The following is a 23,603-nucleotide window of genomic DNA, read 5'->3' as shown; positions in this document are numbered from 1 at the left end:
CAATCCTACTTCCGTAGTGATACTGCCTCGGAAACCCAAGGAGGGGTCGCTATGAGTCGGGGCCGACTCGACGGCACATAACAACAACAACAACAAACTTGGGCATTGTTGTTAATGTTTTGTAAGATCAAATTTTTTTTAGACTTACTCACATTTCCCTTTTTTTTTCTCCTTCACCGTTCCTTCTTATACATAAAATATTTCTACTCTGATAATTTTCCTTTTTTCCAAAAGAAATATCTTTTAAATTGTGGTACATTTATGGAGTGGATTGTCCTATCAATTTAAAAAATCATGTTTCCGAAGGATAGTTTGTGGCACAGGAAAGCATTTATGTAGTAAACCATGGAGAGATATTACACATTCCAAATTATATTTTTAAATAGAAAAAAGACTAGAAGGATACACATTAAATCACAGTCTTTCTGCATGGTTTTTGACATTTTTCTGGATCGTCGTTTATGATCTTGGACTGCCTTCATGTTCTAAAAAGTTACTGACAAAAAAACCTCAGAGTGTGTCCTGTGTCTTTTCTAGCCCTGTTTTAGTGACAAGACTAACAACTTAGAGACTTATGTGAAATGGTTCAATCGGTTGTGCTACCTCGTGGCCACTGAGATCTGCATGGTGAGTAGAAATTGAGGGATGGATGGGTAGGGGCTAGCCTGGCATTGCCAAAGCCTGCTGGGGGATTGGGAGGAGTTCACCTAGAAGGGACTGAGATGGGAGTCTTAAGCCTTGATGGCCTCCAAGTCCCCTGCCACGCTCAGCACCTCAGCATACTTCATCAGCATACTGGGTGTCACCCGGCTTTCATGCACTGACATTTCCTTTCTGGGTACAGCCCAGGACAGATTCATCAGCAGTCACCACAGGTGTCCAAGACTGTGCTGAGAGGAAGGGGTTGGTGGAGTCTGACCACATGGCTGTGCTTGCCCTTGCCCTTGCTCTGCCTTGAGTAGTCTGGACTGCAGCCAGTTTCACTTAGTTCACTCAGGCCTTAAAGGTACAAATGATCCAGTCTTTTAAGAACTGGGAGATAGCACAAAAAACATCCAGATCTCAGGCCCCTACTGGAAAGTAGGAAGAGCCAGCAACACTGAGTAGATGTGTATGTCACTGAGTTGGATCCTGCCTGACGTATCCTGCCTGGCCTTGTCTCTTCCTCAGAGCAGACCGTTCCTCCTCAGAGCCCCCTTTCCCCAACTTTGACTCTCAGTGAGCCCATGTGTGTCAGAATAAAACCGTCCACCATAGGGTTTTCAATGGTTGATTTTTGGGGAATAGATCATCAGGCCTTTCTTCTAAGGAACCTCTGGGTGGACTCAAACTTCCAGCCTTTGGTTAGCAGCCAAGCACACTGTTTGCACCACCCAGAGACTTTAGAGTTTGGAATGCCAGGTGCTTATTAGGGGTCACCAGTAGGATTGCTCAGAGGGAACAGCTCTGCAGTGCAGATTTGACAAGGCCCGGGCAACCTGGGGTAGCTCTGAAGAGAATGTTTCCTGTCAGAGTGTCCACTTTGGCCAAAAGGGTTGGCCTTTGTCACCAAGTGTGGGCTGCCCTATCAGACTTCAGGTGGGGCATCGTGCTGCAGCTGAGGTCTACCCTTGAAGGAAGATTTGGGTGGCACACTTCTGTGTCCACCAAAGCATGTTTCTTTGTGGCAGTAAAGATTATTCCCATGTTGAGTGAGTAAGCAAAATCTACTGGTATAAAAGAATGCAATTCAAGCTATATGGCCCACACCCTACACTTACTTCAAGGGCCTGGCTGATGATTTATGGATTCTCTATGAGGCTTGGGCTGAGCCCACTGTCACACAGGGCTTCAGCCCAGGCCAGGCTCAGGGAAGGAACACAGTTTGGTTCTGAGTTACGAAGAAGTGTGAAACTCCAAGCATTTCAGTGTGACAGTCACGCTGTCATTTGTTGTTTGACAGACATTGGTAGAAGGACTGCTCAGGGTCAAGACCCTGGGGGCCCAATAGCATGTCAGGGTCATTTTGTGAGCCCAGAGGGAGCAAGCTTGGTGCTGGGAGAGGAGAAAAAACAATGCTGTCTACTTCCCAGAGGTGGGTGTCAAAGGAGGAGGATTACAGTGGAGCCATTGAGCCAATCCCAAAGGTTCCTTTCAATACCTCTTAGTTCTTCTCAGCACTTCCTACTATGCCCCAGGAGTCCTGCCGGGTGCCCGCAGGCTCCTGTATGACAATAAGCTCTGCCATGATGTGCAGGACACATCCTGAGCCCCTAGGCTGCAAACTGCCCTGGGTATCAATCTCAATCAGAAAATAGACTGAGAGAAGGTGAATGAGGGCAGGTGAAAACACTCATCAATGAAGCTCTGGTTCCCTGTCCCCAGCCAGCCAAGAAGAAGCAGAGGGCCCAGGTGATTGAGTTCTTCATTGACGTGGCCCGTGAATGCTTCAACATCGGCAACTTCAACTCCCTAATGGCCATTATCTGTGAGTAGGCTGCCTAGGTCTTGGGCCTTCCATGCAAGGACCCCCAGTGGGCATAGGCAGATGAGCCAGTGCAAGCCAGGGTCCTCCTGTTAGCATGGGTAGCCAGGGTAGACTGTGTACAGGCCCAAGGTGGCCAGCAGCCCCATGTCCCCACCCTTGAGATCCCAGGGGAGGTGTCCCTTTGAGGCAAGCCCAGCCCTTTAGGGTATCTGGCGAGGGATTGGCAGTGTGTCTTGTTCCAGATCCAGGGAGAATAGCAGGGCTTTGGGGTGGCCTAGTATAGCTACTAGTTGCAGGAATGGGGCCAGAGTCATGGAAATGGAGGCTGGAGGTCCACAGAACCCACAGAAGCCAGGCCCACTGCAATATAGCATCTACCACCACCCACTGTCTAGCAAGCTGAAACCACCACCTGACCTCAGTCCTGGTCAAGGTGCAATCTGAGGGGCTAGGCCAGTGGAGAACCCCTTCCCATGGTGATGAATGGGACAGTCAAGGCCTGAGCAACCCTCCCAGCCCAGCTCTCCTCTTCCAGCTGGCATGAACATGAGCCCTGTGTCCAGGCTGAAGAAAACCTGGGCCAAAGTGAAGACAGCCAAGTTTTTCATTCTTGAGGTAAACAAGGAGGCTGGGCTGCTGGTGCCATTGGCTGTCCCTTGGACAGAGCTGCCCAAATGTGTCCTGTCTCCTTCCAGCACCAGATGGACCCAACAGGGAATTTCTGCAACTACAGAACAGCACTGCGTGGGGCTGCCCACCGTTCCCTTACCGCCCACAGCAGCCGGGAGAAGGTAGGTCAGAGCCCCAGGCCTTCATAGCACTGCTGCCTTCAGATCACCTTGGCCCTACAGAGATGTGTCGAGAACCTAGATGCTGACTCAAAGGCTGTGTCATCTGTCCCCCTGCTTTTATGCAGCATCTGTTGCTAGATAGCCATGAAGCCTTGCTTGTGTTCGGAACTCACCCCCTCCCAAAATAGGTTGGGCAATCCTACTTCCGTAGTGATACTGCCTCGGAAACCCAAGGAGGGGTCGCTATGAGTCGGGGCCGACTCGACAACAACTATGTTTATGCTATGAGTCAGGGCTGACTCAACGGTAAACAACAACAACAATCATCAAGTAGCTCTAAATAATAGCAAGTGATTCCTTGTTCAGGGCTGAAGTCTGCACCTGGAGTTTTCCTCTTTAGGGGGTCAAGCAGAGCACAGTCTCTTCTGCCCACAAGTCCTTCAGAATCCTCCTGCCCCCTCCCTCTATCCTCTAGAGTCAACACTGCATTCCTCCCCTGCCATACATCCCCACACTAGTCCCTTTTCATCCCTGAATAACTCCATTTGTCAGAGTGGTAGTTAACTTTGTGTGTCAACTTGGCAGGGCCTGGTTGAGTGGCTGGGCAGCTGGATGTAGTATCCCCATGATGAGACTGGCAATCAACTCCATGGTGGAATCTACTGTGAGCAGCTAGGTAGCTGCCTTAGGGATGTGGTCAGCTTCCTGTATATAAGCAGAAGCTTTGGGGAATGGTCTCTAGCTTATGGCACACTTGAACCCTGCATGAAGCCATGTTGTTGTTCAGTAGCCTGCCATGCCCTGCTGAACTTGGGACTCTCAATGGACTTGAATTAATGGCCTACCGTGTGGTTTGGTAACATCAGGATTGTGCCTTTTTACTTGTCAACTGTGCGCTTAGTCTCAACAGCCAGCAGCTGAGTGAAGAAAAGCATCCACCTTCTGTGGGCCAGGAGCAGGAGGCAGCGCTGGACCCCAAAGTTGAGGGGCTTTCACCCAGCCCCTAGAGCCTGGCACTTTGAACTCAGGCTTACAGCCTCCAAACTGTAAGAGAATAAACTCCTGTTTGTTCAAGCATCTCATTTGTGGTATATTCCTGTCAGAGCAACACTAGGTATCCAAAACAGTCAGGATCCCTTCTGCGTCAGATCAAACTGTGGTTCTAGGTACATAGGTTCTTCTTGTTGTTGTTGTTAGGTACCATCAAGTTGACTCAGACTCATAGTGACCCTGTGTACAACAGAATGAAGTAATGCCGAGTCCTGCACCATCCTCACAATCCTTGCTATGCTTGAGCCCATCATTGCGGCCACTGTGTCCATTCATCCTGTTGAAGGTCTTCCCCTTTTTCACTGACTCTCCCTTCACCGAGCATGATATCCTTCCCCAGGTAATGGTCACTTCTGACAACATGACCAGAGTAGGTGAGATGAAGGCTAGCTATTCTCACTTCCAAGGAGCATTCTGGCTGCACTTCTTTCAGGACAGATTTGTTCATTCTTCTGACAGTTCATTGTATTTTCAGTATTCTTCACCAACACCACAATTCAGATGGATCAACAATTCTTCAGCCTTCCGCATTCATTGCCCAGCTTTCACATGCATATGAGGTGATTGAAAATACCATGGCTTGAGTCAAGAATACCTTAATCTTCAAACTGATATCTTTGCTTCTTAACACTTTAAAGAGATCTTTTGCAGCATAGTTGCCCAGTGCAATACATCGTCTCATTTCTTTATTGCTGCTACCACGAGTATTGATTGTGGAGCCAAGTGAAATAAAATCCCTGACAACTTCAATCTTTTCTCCATCTATTATGATGTTGTTTATTGGTCCAGTTGTGAGGATTTTTGTTTTCTTTATGTTGAGGTGTAATCCACACTGAAGGCTGTAGTCTTTTATCTTCATCAGTAAGTGCTTCAAGTCATCTTCACTTTCAGCAAGCAAGGTTATGTCATCTGCAAATGGCAGGTTGTTAATCAGTCTTCCTCCAGTCCTGATGCTGTGTTCTTCGTATAGTCCAGCTTCTCACATTATTTGCTCAGCATACAGATTGAATATGTATGGTGAAAGGATACAACCTTGACTCACACCCTTCCTGATTTTAAACCATGCAGTGTCCCCTTGTTCTGTTTGAACAACAGTCTCTTGATCTACTATACAGGCTCATCATGAGCACAATTAAGTGGTCTGGAATTCCCATTCTTTGCAATGTTATTCCTAATTTGTCATGATCCATATAGTCGAATGTCTTTGCATAGTCAATAAGACACAGGTAAAGATTCTTCTGGTATTCTGTGCTTTCAGCCAAGATCCATCTTACATCAGCAATGCTATTCCTCATTACATCTGTTTCTGAATCCAACTTGAATTTCTGGAAGTTCCCTGTCAATATACTGCTACAACCATTTTTAAATTACCGTCAGAAAAATTTTACTTGTATGTGATAATAATTATATTGTTGGATAATTTCTACATTATGTTGGATTACTTTTCTTTTGAATGGGCACAAATATTGATCTCTTACAGTCAGTTAGCCAGGTAGCTGTCTTCCAAATTTCTTGGCATAAATGACTAAATTTCTCCAGTACAGCATCCATTTGTTGAAGCATCTTAATGGGTATTCCATCAATTCTTGAAGCTTTGTTTTTCACCAATTCCTTCAGTGTAGCTTGACTTCTTCCTTTGGTACCATTCATTCTTGATCATATGCTACCCCCTGAAATGGTTGAACATTGACTAATTCTTTTTGATACAGTGATTCTGTGTACTCCTTCTATCTTTCTTTGATGCTTCCTGCATTGTTTAATATTTTGCCCATAGAATCCTTCAATATTGCAACTTGTGGCTTGAATTTTGTCTTCAGTTCTTTCTGCTTGAGAAATATAAGCATGTTCTTCCTTTTTATTTTTCTAACTCTAGGTCTTTGCACATTTCATTACAGTACTTTACTTTGTCTTCTTGAGTTGCCCTTTGAAATCTTCTGTTCAGCTCTTTTATTTCATCATTTCTTCCTTTCACTTTAGCTACTCTTTGTTCAAGAGCAAGTTTCAGAATCTCTTCTGGCATCCATTGTGGTATTTTCTTTCCTGTCTTTTTAATGACCATTTTCTTTCTTCATGTATGATGTTCTTGATACCATCCCACAACTTGTCTGGTCTTCAGTCATTGCTATTCAGTGTGTCAAATCTGTTCTTCAGATGGTCTCTAAATTTAGGAGGGATATAATCAAGGTTATATTTTGGCTCCAGTGGACTTGTTTAAATTTTTTCCAGCTTCAAATTGAACTTGCATATGAGCAACTGATGGCCTTATTCTGACTGATGAAATAGAGCTTCTCCATTGCCTCTTCCCACAGATATATTCGATCTGATCCTTTGTATTTCATCTAGTGTGTCCACATGTGTAGCAACCACTTATGTCATTGAAAAAAAGTATTTGCAATGAATGAATTATTGGTCTTGCAGAATTCTGTCATACGATCTCTGCTGTCATTTCTGTCACCAAGGCTGTATTTTCCAACTACTGATGATTCTTCTGTTTCCAACTTTTGCATTCCCATCACCAGTAATTATCAATACATCTTGGTTCATGTTTGGTCAAATTTCAGACTACAGAAGTTGGTAAAAATCTTCGAGTTCTTCATCTTTTGTTTTAGTGGTTAGTGCATAAATTTGAATAATAATAGTATTAACTGGTCTTCCTTGTAAACTTATGGATATTATCCTATCACTGACAGCACTGTACTTCAGGATAGATATTGAAATGTTATTTTTGTCAATGAATGCAACACAATTCCTCTTCAATTTGTCATTTCCAGCATAGTAGACCATACCATTTGTCTGATTCAAAGTGTACAAAACCAGTCCATCTCATAGACATAGGGCCTTATACCTCCTTTATTCTAAATGTGATATTTCATTAATGTGGTCATGGCTAAACCAAGCTTCACTAAAACCTTCTTTTCACAAATCTTATTCTTATTCTTTTTCATTTGACCCTGATCAATTTTATTTCTTCACCAAATTTTCCTAGTGGCCTTTTACACAGGAAACCATGCCCAGGTCCTGGGGTTGGAATGACCCTCTGACTTCAATCCTGTCCCCAACCGGATGATTAGAGTTTTCCACCTCCATGGGAAGGAAACACCAAAATTTGTTGTGCTTTTACATATGATCCCTTGTAGGAGCATTGGAGGAATCAGGTCCCTGTCAGATTTGTGGAGGTTTGTTTTCTAGCTGGAAGACTAGTAGCACAGGTTGCTGTTCTTGAAATTCTAAGTCACTCTTTCTGGAATTATGTTGGGTAGATGTCAGTGTCAGGTGTAGGTAGCGGGCCAAGGTAAGCAAGCTTGTTCCACCCACCAGGTATCACTGGCCTATACTCTCCAAAGGTCCCATACCAGGGGTCAGGTTGGCAGACACCAGCCACTCTGATGTCTATGTCCTATCAACTTTCTGTCCAACCTGTGAGCATTTGAAAATACCATGCTTTAGTAACTGTGGGTTCCTGAAGGCTGATGCACTGGAGAGCACAATAGTATGGCAAGACATTACAGCCTAAAGCAGTGAGCCTGAACTTCAGGAGTTGGGAAGCTGGAACCTCGCGTCACTGAGCACCCCCATGTGTGGGCCATCTGACCTCTTTGAGTCTTAGAGGATACCTAATTTGTCAAGTCACACTGCAAGGAAAGGGCAGAGACAAGAAGCAAACGCCATCCTATCTGGCTCTGAATCTCATGGTCTGTGTATGCCACCAGACTGTGTTCCTTTTCCCTGGGGGCACTTGTGCTCTGTCACAGTCACAGGGGTGTTGACAGATGGCCCAAGAGTTAGACTGTGAGGTGGGGCTTCAGCCCGTGGTTTGAGATGTAAGTCATAGCACTGCCTCTCTGGACTATTTTCCTTCCATCCATACTGAGGCGGAGTGGGGCAGGGTGGCCACACTGGGACTTCATGTCCTATACTTTGAGTCCCCTACCAGCTCTGGAATGCCAGGTTGCTGTATGTTTAGGCCTGATACTATTCTTTTAGTGAGTAACTTATGAAGCCTTGTGTTTATTTTGGCTGTTCTCCTCTAAATTCCAGAGAGGAAGCAACCATGGATCTGACCCACCAAAGATGTTTCATAAATGGATTGGTGGGTGGAAGGAAGGAAAGGTGGAAGGGAGGAAAGATAGAAGGAAAAAGGAAGAATATATGAATGCAAGGATGGATGGTTGGATAGATGGATAGGAGAAAAGATGGAAGAATGGGTGCTTGGAGATGTTCTCATGGCCTCCTGGTGCCTCTAGCTAAAGTTAGTGAGGCTGAGAGTTCTCATTGGTCATAGCATTTTATGCTTTCTTCCTGCCTATGGTTAGTCCAGAAGTGGAGCCAGGCACCGGGGGGTTTTATGAGCAGTGGCTTTGAAGGGCAGCCTGGAAGCAGAGCTGGGCACCAGGAGGTTTTTGGAGCAGTGGCTTTGAAAGGTGGCCCAGAAGGGGAGCCAGGCGTGGGAGCACCTTTAAGCGGCTTTAAGGAAGGCCAGGAAGTGAGCAGAGCAGTTTGGAACAACTAAGGGAGACAAACCTGTCTGTCAGTTTGTCATCCAGTGGTGGCTTACATGTGGCTATGAGGCTGGAGGCTATGCCACTGGTGTTGCAAATGCCAGCAGGGTTACCCATGGTGGAAAAGTTTCAGCAGAGCTTCCAGACTAGGACAGACTCAGAAAAAGGAAGAGGCCACCCACTCCTCAAAGAATTGGCCAATGAAAACCTTACAAATAGCAGTGAAACACTGTCTGATATATTACTGGAAAATTTTATGAATAGCCCTGCAACATTGTTTGATATAGAGCCAAAAGATGAGCTCCTCAGGTCAGAACACACTCAAAATACAACTGGGGAAGAGCTGCCTACTCAAAGTAGAGCCAACTTAATGATATGAATGGAGTAAAGCTTTTGGGACCTCCATTGGCTGATGTGACACAACTCAAAATTAGAAGAAACTGCTGAAAACATCCTTTAATAATCAGAACATGGAATGTACAAAGGATGAATCTAGGAAAATTGGAATTTGTAAAAAATTAAATGGAATGCATAAAGGTCAATATCCTAAGCATTAGTGAGCTTGAGCTGAAATGGATTGGATTTGGCCATTTTGAATCAAACAACAATATGATCTACTATGCCAGGAATGACAAATTGAAGAAGAATGATGTGGCATTCATCATCACAAAGAACGTTTCAAGATCTATCCTGAAGTACAGTGCTGTCAGTGATAGGATAATATCCATACGCCTACAAAGAAGACCAGTTAATAATAATATTATTCAAATGTACGCACCAACCACCAAAGTCAAAGATAAGGAAATTGAAAATTTTCATCAACTTCTGCAGTCTGAAATTGACCGAACATGCTATCAAGATGTGTTGATTATCACTAGTGACTGGAATGCAAAAACAAAGAATAATCACCGGGAATTAGAAAATATGGCTTTGGTGACAGAAATAATACTGCAGATCACATGATAGAATTTTGAAAAACCAATGACTTATTCATTGCAAATACCTTTTTTCAATAACATGAACAGTGGCTGTGCATGTGGACTTTGCCAGATGGAGTACACAGGAACCACATCAACTACATCTGTGGCAAGAGGCAATGGAGAAGCTCAATATCTTCAGCCAAAACAAGGACAGGAGCTGACTGTAGAACAGACCATCAACTGCTCATATGCAAGTTGAAGTTGAAGTTGAAGACAATTAAAACAAGTCCACAAAAGCCAATATATGACCTTGAGTATATCCCTCCTGAATTTAGAGACTATCTAAACACCAATGATGAAAAACCAGAGGAATTGTAGGATGACGTCAAGAACATCATACATGAAGAAAGCAAGAGGTCATTAAAAAGATAGGAAAGAAAGAAAAGACCAAAATAGATGTCAGACGAAACTCTGAAACTTGCCCTTGAATGGAGAGTAGCTAAAGCAAATGGAAGAAATGACAAGATAAAAGAGCTGAACAGAAGATTTCAAAAAGCAGCTTGACAAGACAAAGCCAAATATTATAATGAAATGTGCAAAGACCTGAAATTAGAAAACCAAAAGGGAAGAACATGCTCAACATTTCTCAAGCTGAAAGAACTGAAGAAAAGATTTAAGCCTTGGGTTATAATATTAAAAGATTCTATGGGCAAAATATTGAGTGATGCAGGAAGCACCACAAGAAGATGGAAGGAATACACAGAGTCACTGTACCAAAAAGACCTGTTTAATGTTCATCTATTTCAGGAGGTGGCATATGATCAAGAACCAATGTTACTGAAGAAAGAAGTAAAGCCACACTGAAGGAATTGGTGAAAAACAAGGTTCCAGGCATTGATGGAATACCCATTGAGATGATTCAACAAACAGATGCTGCACTGGAGGCACTCATTCGGCTATCCCAAAAGATTTGGAAGATAGCTTCCTGGCCAACTGACTGGGAGAGAGCCATATATGTACCCATTCCAAAGAAAGGTGATCCCACAGAATGTGGAAATTATCTAACAATATCATTAATATCACATGCAAGTAAAATCTTGTTGAAAATAATTCAAAAACAGCTGCCGCATTATATTGACAAAGAACTTCCAAAATTGCAAGCTGGATTCAGAAGAGGACATGGATTGAGGGGTATCATTGCTGATATTAGATGGATCTTGACTGAAAACAAAGAATACCAGAAAGATGTTTACTTGTGTTTTATTGACTATGCAAAAGCTTTCAATTGTGTGGATCATAATAAATTATAGATAACATTGAGAAGAATGGGAATTCCAGAACACTTAATTGTGCTCATGAGGAACCTGTACACAGACCAGGAGGAGGCTGTCATTCAAACAGAACAAGGGAACATTGCATTGTTTAAAATGAAGAAGGGAGTGTGTCAGGGTTATATCCTTTCACCATACTTACTCAATTTGTATGCTGAGCAAATAATCCAAGAAGCTGGATTATATGAAGAGGAACGTGGCATCAGGATTGGAAGAAGACTCATTAACAACCTGTGACACACAGATGACACAACTTTGCTTGCTTAAAGTGGGGATGACTTGAAGCAGTTACTGATGAAGATTGAAGATACAGTCTGCAGTATGGTTCACACAAATGCAACCACTACCATGGAGTCAGATCCAACTCATAGCAACCCCTCCTTGGGTGTCTGAGGCATTATCACTACAGAAGTAGATTGCCCAACCTTCCTTCTGAGGAGTGGCTGGTTTGAACTGGTGGATTTGAACTGCCAGCCTTCTGATTAGCAGTCAGATGCCTTAAACACTATGCCACCAGAGCTCCTCAGCATGGTTTACACCTCAATATAAAGAAAACAAAAATCCTCACAACTGGACCAATAAACAGCATCATGATAAATGGAGAAAAGATTGAAGTTGTCAAGGACTTCATGGTATTTGGTTCTACAATCAACACCAATGGAAGCAGCAGTCAAGACATCAGACAATATATTGCACTGGGCAAATCTGAGGCAAAAGACCTCTTTCAAGTGCTGAAGAGCAAAGATGCCTCCTTGAAGACTAAGATGCACCTAACCCAAGCCATGGTATTTTCAATTGCCTCTTATGCATGTGAGAAGTGGACAATGAATAAGAAAGACCAAATAAGGGTTGATGCTTTTGAGTTGTGGTGTTGGCAAAGAATGCTTAGAGTACCATGGACTGCTAAAATAACTAACAAATCTATCCTGCAAGAAGTGCAGCCAGAATGCTCCTTGGAAGCGAGAGTGGTAAAACGTCATCTCAACTACTTTGGTCATGTTGTCAGAAGGAATCATTCCCTGGAGAAGGATATCATGCTTGGTAAAGTGGAGGGTCAACGAAAAAGAGGAAGGCCCTCAACAAGATGGCTACAATGATGGGCTCAGGTATAGCAAGGATCACGAGGATGGCATAGGACCAGGCAATGTTTCATTCTGTTGTATATATGGTTGCTATGAGTCAGAGATGACTTGATGGCACCTAACAACAATAACAACAACAACAACAACAATAACAACATGGTTGGCTCCTTTCTCCTCTAGTCTCTATTATGGGGCCCACCTAACACAGGGTTCTCTGAGTAAGCTGCAGTCTGAGCTGGGTTCTGATCTAATTTCTCAGGTTCAGAAAGCAAGGGCAGTGGATTTACAATTATAAAGGGCCCCTTTGGCTCCCTTGGCAGCAAAGAAACCAGCTAGGATACTAAAACCAATGTCCAAGGCTGGTGTGGTGATACCCAGAACCAGTGTGGAAGTGGTAAAGAGTGCTTATATTTGGAAAACATACCTTGCTGAGGATCACCTTGTATACATCTACCTCTGGAAGCCCTTGACTAGACCCCTGAGCAACTATCTTTATGTGCAGAATCTCCTTGTCCTCAGTCTCCCCTCCTGTCATGACACATCTCCCTACTCCAACCCAGTTCAGTTATCATGCATCAACATTGGCTACATGCCTAATGAAGACTCAGCACAAGGGTGGTTATGGGGGTACCATACAGAGGCCACCCTCCTCCAAGCACAGTAAGGAAGCATGCAGGATAGGGGTCGTGGGGCCCAAGCTATCTGGGTCCTAGCCCACCTCTGCCATTTACTGCAGTGTGAGCTTGTGCAACTTAGTTAACCTCTCTGGGTCTTTGTTCACTCATCTGTAAAATGGGGGTCATAAACACCCTGCTCCATGGCCTGTGGTGCAAATGAAACATCCATATCAAGTTTAACACAGTGGAGCACTTACACCCATCACCTGCGCCTCCATGATGCAATACGAGGCAAAGTGCAGGGTGCTTTAGGAGTACAGACATGGGCTAAACCCAGCCTGTTGTTGTTAGTTGCCGTACAGTCAGCTCTGGCTCATGGTGACCCTAGTACAACAGAACACAATGTTGCCTGGTCCTGTACCATCTTCACAGTCTTTAGCGTGCTTGGGTCCATTGTTGCAGCCATTGTGTATTTTGAGTGCCTTCCAATATAGGGGGGCTCATGTTCCAGCACTCTGTCAGACAATATTCTGTTGTGATCCATAGGGTTTTCATAGGCGAATTTGTGACAGTAGATCATCAGACCTTTCATCCTAGTATGTCTTAGTCTGAAAGCTCTGCTGAAACCTGTGCACCATGGATAACCCTGATGGTATTTAAAATACTGGTAGCATAACTTCTAGCACCATAGCAATATGTATGAATAATCATAGTATGAGAAACTGACAGACAGGTGGTTGAGGCCAGCCAAGGGTTAGGAAAGACTTCTTGGTGAGGCTTCCATATTTTATGGATTGTTTTCATGACTATCTCCACCACACTGAGGTCAAGAATTTGTCTCACACACCCTCAGTGTCCTCCAAGCTCCAGCAGGAACAGGAAAGATCTGAGCAAATGTCTGAGGAGTTGACATAAGTCTAGGTGACCAGCTCATCCCATTTTGCCCAGGGCTGTTCAGTTCTAGTACTGAAAGTCCTGCATCCCAGGAAATCTCTCAGTGCTGGGAATCCCATGGCAGTTGGTCGTCACCTTACTAAATCTGGGTGTAGTCCTGGCCCTGGAGATCACTAGTTGAGGCCTTGGGCCAGGCTGCTACTCTCTGGGCCTCAGACTCCTCATCTTCCCTGCCCAACTGAGCAATCTGTTTCTATGCCTCACAGAGCAGTCCATGGCTGCAGCCTCAAAGCCAATGTCCACTTGGATGGGGCATGACCCTGAGCCAGAAATGCTAGGACCTTGTGCCTAGTTCCAAGGGAATGGCTGGAAGTTGGCTCTGGCTGAACTGGGAGCCCATGCTCCAGCTCTGGAGTCCAAAGGCAGAGGTGGTAGGTAGACTCAGCTGGGCTCCCCAAGAATGATCAGCACTCTCAGCAGCAAGTGAGTTCCCCTTGTTTAGGAGGATATAATGGGCAGGTACACAGAGCAGATGGGAGAAGATCCAATTAAGGAAGCACAGCATATGCTTTCATAAGTCCTTCTCTTCAGAAAATGGAGAAAGAGGTGTTTTGGATCTTACCCTAAGTGCTTCAGGAACAAAGTTACAGCATCAAGAAAAACATTTGATGATAACGAATGCAATGTACTGCTGTTGAGTCTGATCCAACTCATAGCGACCCCTCCTTGGGTTTCTGAGGTGGTATCACTATGGAAGTAGATTGCCCAACCTTCCTTCTAAGGAGTGGCTGGTGGATTTGAACCACCAGCCTTCTGGTTAGCAGTCAGATGCCTTAGGCACTATGCCAATGGAAGGCCACAACATTTCAAAGCAGATATTTCACATCCCGTACATATTTAACAGTGCACCCTGCATGGGTCATTCCCCACCCCACCCCCAGGTGAATGGAACCAGAGCCTGATGTAAACCCGTGGGTAGGGTGGGCATCCACCTGTCTTACCCACCAGGCAATGGAAGAAATGGCCCAAGGTTATTGCAGCTGTGTACTGACTTACCCCTGTACAAGGGAGGACATCACCATATATAATAGGAGTTCAAACATCACTGACCCCTGATCGAGACCAGGAGGAAACAGGATCTCTAGCCCCAAGGTAATGGGGCCATTACTCCTTTCTGTGGTTTCCACACTGGCCCCCTGTTGTTGTTGTTGTTGTTTGCCATCGAGTCGGCCCCGACTCATAGCGACCCCTCCTTGGGTTTCCGAGGCAGTATCACTACGGAAGTAGGAATGCCCAACCTTCCTTCCGAGGAGTGGCTGGTGGGTTTGAACCGCCAGCCTTCTGGTTAGCAGTCAAGTGACTTAGCCACTATGCTACCAGAGCTCCCACACTGGCCCCCTAGTCACACAAATTACCCTTATAACCCACGAAGCCCCACAGGCCATCCAGGACTGCTTCAGAGGACTCCTGCCCTCTGCCTCCTGGACTGTGTCTGATGCCAGCAGGCTACATCCTACCTCGGTCCCTGGGCAGGGTGGCCAGATGCTGGAAATGCTGCCTCCGGCCCTCACCCTTCCTCCACAGGAAGGCCAGCTGGGAGCTCACCCATCTCCTTTCCCTTCCAGATCGTCATTCCCTTCTTCAGCCTGCTCATCAAAGACATCTACTTCCTGAACGAAGGCTGTGCCAACCGCCTCCCCAATGGACACGTCAACTTTGAGGTAGGACCCAGGGCCCTGGTCAGCCTGCCACCCAGTTGGATAAGCCCAGGAAAAGTCCCACAGGAAGAATGCTGGCCCTGGGATGGTCACTAATAGGGGGTTCCAAGACAGAGTGCCACAGCTCACAGTTGACTGAACCCTTTCATGGCCAGCATGAAATGGAAGTGCCCAGACCCCAATCCCCATTTTTCAGAGGAGGAAGCAGAGGCTCACACTTGCACTGATAAACCTGCTGACCCTGCTGCAAACCAGGCCTTGTGCTTATTACTCCTCATAACAACTAGCGAGTGCTGTGACAGGGCCACACAGGGGCAGTACCAAGCCAGGGAGGCCTCCCAAGGAGGGCCCTGAGCAGTGAGGAGGAGGTTATCAAGCAGAGGCAGAATGGACAGAAAGAAAGGAGGTGCCTACTCCCTCACAGACACTCTCCGATGTCAGCTCACATGCCCCCTCCAGGAAACCCACCTTGATGCCCCCCCTCCAGGGAGAGGGAGGCCCACCATGAGCAGACCGGGTGTCCTAGGTCCCAGCACCGCCTCTCTGTGCTTTTCAGAAGCAAGGTCAGGCTGATGCCACTGCATGTCCTGATTCCCCATATGGGCCTACCCAGCACTTGGATCTCCAAGTAGCCTTGCAGTGGAAGGGGGCTAAGTACTGTGGGTACCAAGGCCCAGGAGTCCTATGGATACCGGGCAGTGGCAACAGGGTTCCCTGATTCAGACAGTGCCTGCCAATCCATAGAATGGAGGGCTGGCCCCACCCTGGCACTGGCCCCAAGTGGGTGTGAGGCCTTGACAGACCTCCAACTCCCAGGGGCTACTAGCCCTGGGCTAATCCCTTACCCTGTCTGAGCCTCAATCTCTCCCTCCATAAAATGGAGCTTTAGTCACAGTTTCACAGAGGGGCTGGGAGGATCAGCCATGACTGGCTGTGTGTAGGTGTCCTTGTTGTCAGGGGTTAGGATCTAGACCGCCCCAGATGCTGGAGCCCTTGGCTGGAGCTGCCCTCTGCTGGTGGTCTCATGCTGACACCCCAGCAGACTTGGCATGCTGCCATAGGCCGGCTTGCCCCTGAGGGTCAGCAGATATGGGAGGGTATCTTGTGCAGCAGGCAGGTGGCCCCTGGCTCTCTAGAGCATTGTACTCCCAAGGGAGGTGGGTGCAATCCAGGCTGCAGGGGATGTTGATAAGTTTGCAGGACCCCAAGGGGCCTGGGATGGTCCTCACCAGTGGACCCTGCCACACAGACTGTCTGAATTGATCCTCAGAAGGGAGGCAGGTGGGAGATTCAGATGCAGGGCAGTGGAGGCCAGAAGCCAGGTGAGAATTGTTCTCCAGGACTTACCAAAGATGCCACGCAGCAGGGTTCCCCACCCAGTAGTGACTTTTGTACAGCCATTGACTAAAAATCTTTCTTGAAGTTGGCTGTTTGTTTTAAATAAATGTTTTTAAATTTTACATAAATAAAACTTTACTTAAATAAACGTATTTAAATGCATTTGTTTATATACATTTGCATCATTCTATAAATCAAAAATATGCATTACCATAAATAAGGGATGACTATAAAGATAAATACAATGAAAATACAATAATGTTCAGCTCCAGCTAGATGCAGTTGCCTGCTGAAGAGGGAGACTAGTGAGCCATGGAGTCCCTGGATAGTACAAAATGTGCTGGGCTGCTAACCAAAAGGTTGGAGATTTGAGTCTACCCAGAGGCACCTCAGATAAAAGGCCTGATGATCTACTTCCAAAAAATCAGCCACAGAAAACACTACAGAGTAGAGTTCTACTCTGATACACAGGGGTCACCATGCTGTTGTTGTTATGTGCCATCGAGTTGGACCCGACTCATAGCGACCCCTATTTGGGTCGCTATGGAAGTAGATTGCCCAACCTTCCTTCCAAGGATTGGCTGGTGGGTTTGAACCACCAACCTTCTGGTTAGCAGTCAAGTGTCTTAGGCACCAGAGCTCAGGGAGCACCATGAGTCTGGATCAACTGGATGGCAAGGGGTTACTGGCAGCGATCGCTGAATGGGTACTTGAGTAATCGGAGAGAATGAAGGTGGTATGGAGTGGAAATGGCTTTCTCTCTGTGCTATTCTGTCATTCATTACCTAGTGTTCCACCTGACAGCTCCTCCTCCCCCAGAGATGGGAGGAGCCCTAGTCTGGGGTGCAAGGCCAAAAAGGCACTTCCCTTGCTGGCCCAGACCCCCATGAAGTGAGGTTTTAGGCATCCATATGGCACTTTGGAGCTTGCTCTCCCCAGTATGCCTCACTGTGAGGTGATAGAAGAGCCCACACACCCTAAAGGGTGACCTGAAGGCTCTGGGTGTGCTTCCATTCTCTGTGTCTGTGACCCTGCAGAAATTTCTGGAGCTGGCCAAGCAAGTTGGAGAGTTCATCACATGGAAACAAGTGGAGTGTCCCTTTGAACAAGACCCCAGCATTACCCACTACCTGCACACGGCCCCCATCTTCAGCGAGGATGGTAAGGTGCCCCACAGCTTCCCTGAGCCCTGGGGCCCTTAGGCTAGTCACTACTCAAGATCCTCTGCTCTGAACAGGTATACAACATGCTGTTCTCTGCTGGCTCCAGGAGGGAGCAGGAAAGGCTACATTACTCTGACTGGCTGGTTGCCACTCCAGGTGCATAAGATAGGGCCAAGGAACTGCAGGTTGGGTCCTCAAGGGTCCCAGGCTAAGGTTCCCACTGGCACAGTTTGGACACTGGTAGGCATCATAAATCTAAACCATCAATCTGCCTAATCGCACTTACCTCATCATTAAACCAAACCGAACCAAACTCACTGTCATCAAGTTAATTCCAATTCACAGAGACCCTCATTGGCTTTCTGAGGCTGTCAGTCTTTACATAAGTAGATTGCCTATCTCCCTTCCATGGAGAGGATGGTGGGTTTGAACCACTGACCTTCTGGCTGGCAGCCAAATGCCTTACCTACTATGCCACCAGAGCTAGAACCACCCTCCAGGGCTCACTTGGGGATGGCCAGGCACTGGACTGACAGCGGTCTTTCCTCAGCTGGGGTGTGCATATGTCTGTGTGTGAAAGCAAAATACACTAGCATGGGATGGAGCATCTTTCCTTAAGAGTGCTGTTAATGTCTGTCCTTTCCTAGCATTCCCAGCTGGTCATTTGTCAGATACATCAAATTTGCTTGCAATTTGTTAAGTGGACAGTACTCCAGGGACATACTTCTCCAGGAAAAGAAGATGCTGAAGAAGGAGAAGCAGTTAGCAGGCTTTCAGTGGTCTTTCCTGGTGAGGCAGAGTGCCCAATGGTTAGCTGCTTTCTGGATCCAGGACACATGGGCTCCCAACCACCCTGGGAGGCCCCCACTTGGCATACAACAGGCCTGGCTCCTCATCACCACAAACATGTTACAAATGGACCCATGCCCAAGAATCTTTCTGCCAAAAAAATTAGGGGGAAAGATTTTTTTTTCCCCTAATGATTTTACTTTTGAATTATTAATACTTTTAAATCTGTCATTTTATTTTTCATATTTTGGAGCCAATAACTTTTTGGGTGTTCTTATCTGTAATACCCCTCCCCCAAGAAGCTCAGCAGCCCAAGGTACTAAACCTGATGGATAAACCAGCCCAGGCTGCCCCCACCCAGCTAACTGTGGGGCCCTGGGAAGGTTCTTTACCTCCTCCAAGCCTGACTTTGCTGCATCTGTAAAGCAGGGTAATGAGGGAACTCACTCCTCAGAGTGGTGGGGAGAATCACTTGAGTCAGCACACTCAAAGCCTGCAGAACTGCACTCAGTCCTTACTAGCTGTATTGGTTTTTTTGTTGTTGCTGTAACAAATTACCACAAATTTGGTGGCTTAAAACAACACAAGTTTATTATCATATAGTTCTAGAGGTCAGAAGTCCAGAATTAGTCTCACCAGGCTAAAATCAAGGTGTCAGTAGGGCTGGTTCTTTGTGGAGATTCTGAGAGGAGAATCCATTTTCTTGCCTTTTTCATCTTCTAGTGGCCATTTATATTCCTGGGCTTATTGGTCCTTCCTCCATCTTTAAAGTGAATCACTCCAATCTCCGTTTCCATCATCATCACATCAGCTTCTCTTCTGACTCACACCTCCTGTGTACCTCTTAATAAGGGCCATGTTATTACATCAGGCCCATTGGGATAATCCAGGATAATATCCCTGGATCAACATCCTTAACTGAACAATATCTGCAATGTCCCTTTTGCCATGTAAGGTAACATAGTCACAGTTTCTGGGGATTAGGATGTGGTTATTAGCTGACAACCTAGCCATTATGATGATTGTTGTTATCATTAGCCAGTGTTCTCTTTGTGGAACTTAAGTAATAAAATGTGCTAAAGGCAACCTCTCTGAGGAAGAGGTGATGGCAGAGACTCTGAAAAGTGAGAGAAGAAGGCAGACCAGCTACTGACCATAAGTCCTGAGAAATGAAGCAGTGGTGAGTTCCTTCTGCTCTCTTTTTGCCTCATATATCCCAGACTTGGAGCTGAAGAAGCCAGCAACCCAGAAACACCAATGGGCAGAGACCAAAAAAAAAACCACAGGCAACCACAAGCAACCTGCTCTCTCTAACTAAAAGACCAAGAAGGAGTCAGCCTAGCAAGACAGGAAAGTTTTAGGAAATAACTGCTATATTCCAGACAAATACCACAGAGAGAACTGTGGCCCCAACTTTACCCATGCCAACAAAGGCCTAGTGGAAAGCCTGGATTTCCACCCTCACAAGAAAGTAACAAGGGGCCTCAACACCCCACTGGGATGATGTCAGAGAGGGCTTTGTAAGGAGATAGGCCTTTCATCCCACTGGGTGGTATCAAGGCCATCCTCACCATGGTTTCAGTGGAGATCACATAAGGAACTGGAACTCCTACCCCCAATAGCAGTAATGAGGAGGACCCCATACACACACTTAGGTATAAATGGAGGCTGAGTAGGGAATCTAGACATCTACTTCCAGCTGGCAATAACAAAGTGGTGCTCCCCCTTCCTCTGCTGGAGCAGTGCCAGAAAAGCCAGCTAAAACGTTGTTGTTATTGTTATGTGCCGTGGAGTCAAACCCGACTCATAGAAACCTCTCTTTGGGTTTCCAAGGCAGTATCACTATGAAAGTAGATTGCCCAATCTTCCTTCCAAGGAGTGGCTGGTGGGTTTGAACTGCCAGCCTTCTGGTTATCAGTCAAGTGCCTTAGGCACTACGCTACCAGAGCTCCATAGCTAACACATATGATTTAAGTAAGATCCAGAGTTTCATAACATCCTACAACAATGCCCATGTTTCAACCAAAAATCACTCATCAAACCCCAAACAAGAAAAATCTCAAACTGAATGAAAAAAAAAAAAAAAATGAATGCCTACACAGAGATATTAGAATTATCTGACATAGATTTTTAATGCCTAAGGCACTTGACTGCTATCCAGAAGGCTGGTGGTTCAAACCCACCAGCCACTCCTCAGAAGGAAAGTTGGGCAATCTACTTCCATAGTGATGCCACCTTGGAAACCCAAGGAGGGGTCACTGTAAGTTGGGGTCAACTCTACGGCACATAATGACAACACAACAACATAATAAAAAGAAAAAAGAATGCTTCAACAAGCAATTATGAATATGCTTAAAACAAATGAAAATACAGAAAGTCAGAAAAATAGAAAGCCTCAGCAAAAAATAGCAAATAAAAAGCAAATGGCATTTTAGAATTGAAAAATACAATACCAGAAATAAAGAAGAAGAAAACTCAATAGATGGGCTCAACAGCAGAATGGAGGGGACAGAGCAAAGAATCCATAAACTGGAAGATAGAACAATAGAAATTATCCAACCTAAACAATAGATAGAAAATAGACTGAGGGGGAAGAAATGAACAGGGCTTCAAAGACCTAAGATTTTGTAACACAAGATCTAACATTCTTGTCATCAGAGTCCCAGAAGGAAAGGGAAAAGAAGGCAGGGTTAAAAGATACTCAAAGATATAATGGCTGCAAACTTTCTAAATTTGGCAAAAGATATAAACTTATAGATTTAAGAAACTAGGTGAATCACAAGCAGGGTAAACGCAAAGAAACTGAATAAGGTCACAGGATGCAAGATAGTTGTCGTCAGTTAGTTGTCATCAATTCAGCTCTGACTCATGGTGTTTTACGTATAACAGAACAAAACATTGCCCAGTTCTGTGCCATCCTGGTGATCTTTAGTATGTTTGACTCCACAGTAGTGGCTATTGTGACAATCCAACTCATTGAGTTTCCCTCATTTTCACCAAGCCTCTACCTTACCAAATATTATGTCTTTTCCTAGCAACTAGTCTTTCTTGATAATATGTCCAAAGTAAGCAAGCTGAAGTCTCATCATCCTTGTTTCTAATGAGCATTTCAGTTGTGTTTTGGATTACACAGGAATCAAATAGACTACATCTGTGGAAAGAGACAAAGGAGAAGCTCAATGTCATCAGTCAAGACAAAGTTTTAGTCATGTACAAGTTCAAGTTGAAGCTGAAAAAAAAACTAAATACAATCTTGAATACATTGATTTTAATTTAGAGATCATCTCAAGAATAAGTTTGACTCACTGAACACTAATGACCAGAAGAATTGTGGGAAGACATTATACATGAAGAAAGCAAAAGATCATTAAAAAGACAGGATGCAAGATAAATACATGAAAATCAATTCTATTTCTCTGTGCTAGAAATGCATACATGGACACCAAAATTAAAAATACAATCCTATTTACAATCACTAAAAAAAATGAAATGCTTTGGTGTGGATCTAACAAAATACGTATAGGACTGGTATGCTGGAAACTACACAATGCTGATGAAAGAGTTCAAAAAGGATCAAAATAAATGGAGAGATAGACTGTGTTCATGGAGTTGAGAATTGAACATAATAAAGACACACACACAGAAGACAGATGCCATGTGATGATTGCTGAGAAACCAAGGAACGTCTGAGGCTACAGACAAGAAAACCATTGTCTCGGCTGAGACCCTGATTTGGACTTTTAGCCCTCCAAACTGATATACCGGTTTAATGTAATTCCCATCAAAATCGCAGAAAGTTTTTTTGTATATATAAACCAAAAAACCAAACTCACTGCCATCAAGTCAGTTCCGACTCATAGCAACCCCTCCTTGGGTTTCTAAGGCTGCATCTCTATGAAAGTAGATTGCCCAATCTTCTTTCCGAGGACTGGCTGGTGAGTTTGAACCACCAGTCTTCTGGTTAGCTGTCAAATGCCTTAGGCACTACACCACCATGTAGACAAGACTATATTAAAATTTATATATTTCATAGGCCCAAAAAATAAACCTCAAGATAAGTCTTATACTTTACACAAAAAATAACAAAATTGATAACAGACTTAAATGTAAAACTATGAAACTTTTAGGGAAAAAAAAAAACATTGGGGTCTAGGGCTAGACAGAGAGCCCTTAGAGACACAAAAAGCATGATCCATAAAAGGAAAATTCGGTCAATTGAACTTAATCAAAAGTAAAAACTCTTGGTTCTGTGAAGAACTCTGTTAAGATGAACAAAAGACAGGCAAAACAGAAAATATGTGCAAGCCACATAACTAACAAAGGACTAGTATCTAGACTCAATATGACTTGGTAGTTTACAAAAAAAAATCCAATTAGAAAATGAGTGAGACATTTCACCAAGGAGGACACATAGATGATTAATAAGCATGTGAAAAGATATTCAACATCATGAGCCATTAGGAAAGTGCTAGTTAAAACCACAATGAGATATCACTAGACACCAGTAAAACCAAAAACCACACTAACTTCCAGAGTCGAATCCGACTCATAGCGACCTCTCCTTGGGTTTCAGAGGCGGTATCTCTACGGAAGTAGATTGCCCAGTCTTCCTTCCGAGGAGTGGCTGGTAAGTTTGAACTGCTGGCCTTCTGGTTAGCAATCAAATGCCTTAGACACTATGCCACCAGACTTCCCACGTACCTATCAAAATGACTAAAATTTTAAAAATGGTGACAACACTAAATGCTGGCAAGGATGTGAAGAAACTGAATCAGACATATAGTGCTGGTGGGAATAGCCACTGTAGAAAATAATCCAGAAAGTTTTTTTTTCCCCATTCTTTTATTATTATTATTATTATTGTGATTTGGGTGAAAATTAACAGAGCAAATTCACTTTCCATACAGCAGTTCACATACACTTTGTCTCATGACATTGACCACA

General features: G+C 44.7%; 1 protein-coding gene across 1 annotated transcript in view; it reads left to right on the top strand.

The window, feature by feature from the left end:
* The window catches only part of RASGEF1C (RasGEF domain family member 1C), a 54,479-nt gene that overhangs the window by 23,827 nt on the left and 7,049 nt on the right, over nt 1-23,603 (top strand). The window contains exons 6-11 of the mRNA XM_007953420.2: nt 538-627; nt 2,365-2,467; nt 3,003-3,082; nt 3,163-3,258; nt 15,277-15,372; nt 17,745-17,868. Of these exons, the coding sequence (XP_007951611.1) occupies nt 538-627; nt 2,365-2,467; nt 3,003-3,082; nt 3,163-3,258; nt 15,277-15,372; nt 17,745-17,868 (589 nt within the window). The remainder of the gene's footprint in view (nt 1-537; nt 628-2,364; nt 2,468-3,002; nt 3,083-3,162; nt 3,259-15,276; nt 15,373-17,744; nt 17,869-23,603) is intronic.

This window comes from Orycteropus afer, unplaced genomic scaffold (genome assembly GCF_000298275.1).
Source record: "Orycteropus afer afer isolate SDZICR_OR568_19922 unplaced genomic scaffold, OryAfe1.0 scaffold00393, whole genome shotgun sequence".
In the NCBI taxonomy this organism is placed as follows: domain Eukaryota; kingdom Metazoa; phylum Chordata; class Mammalia; order Tubulidentata; family Orycteropodidae; genus Orycteropus; species Orycteropus afer.
This window is presented reverse-complemented; position numbering and strand designations above follow the sequence as displayed.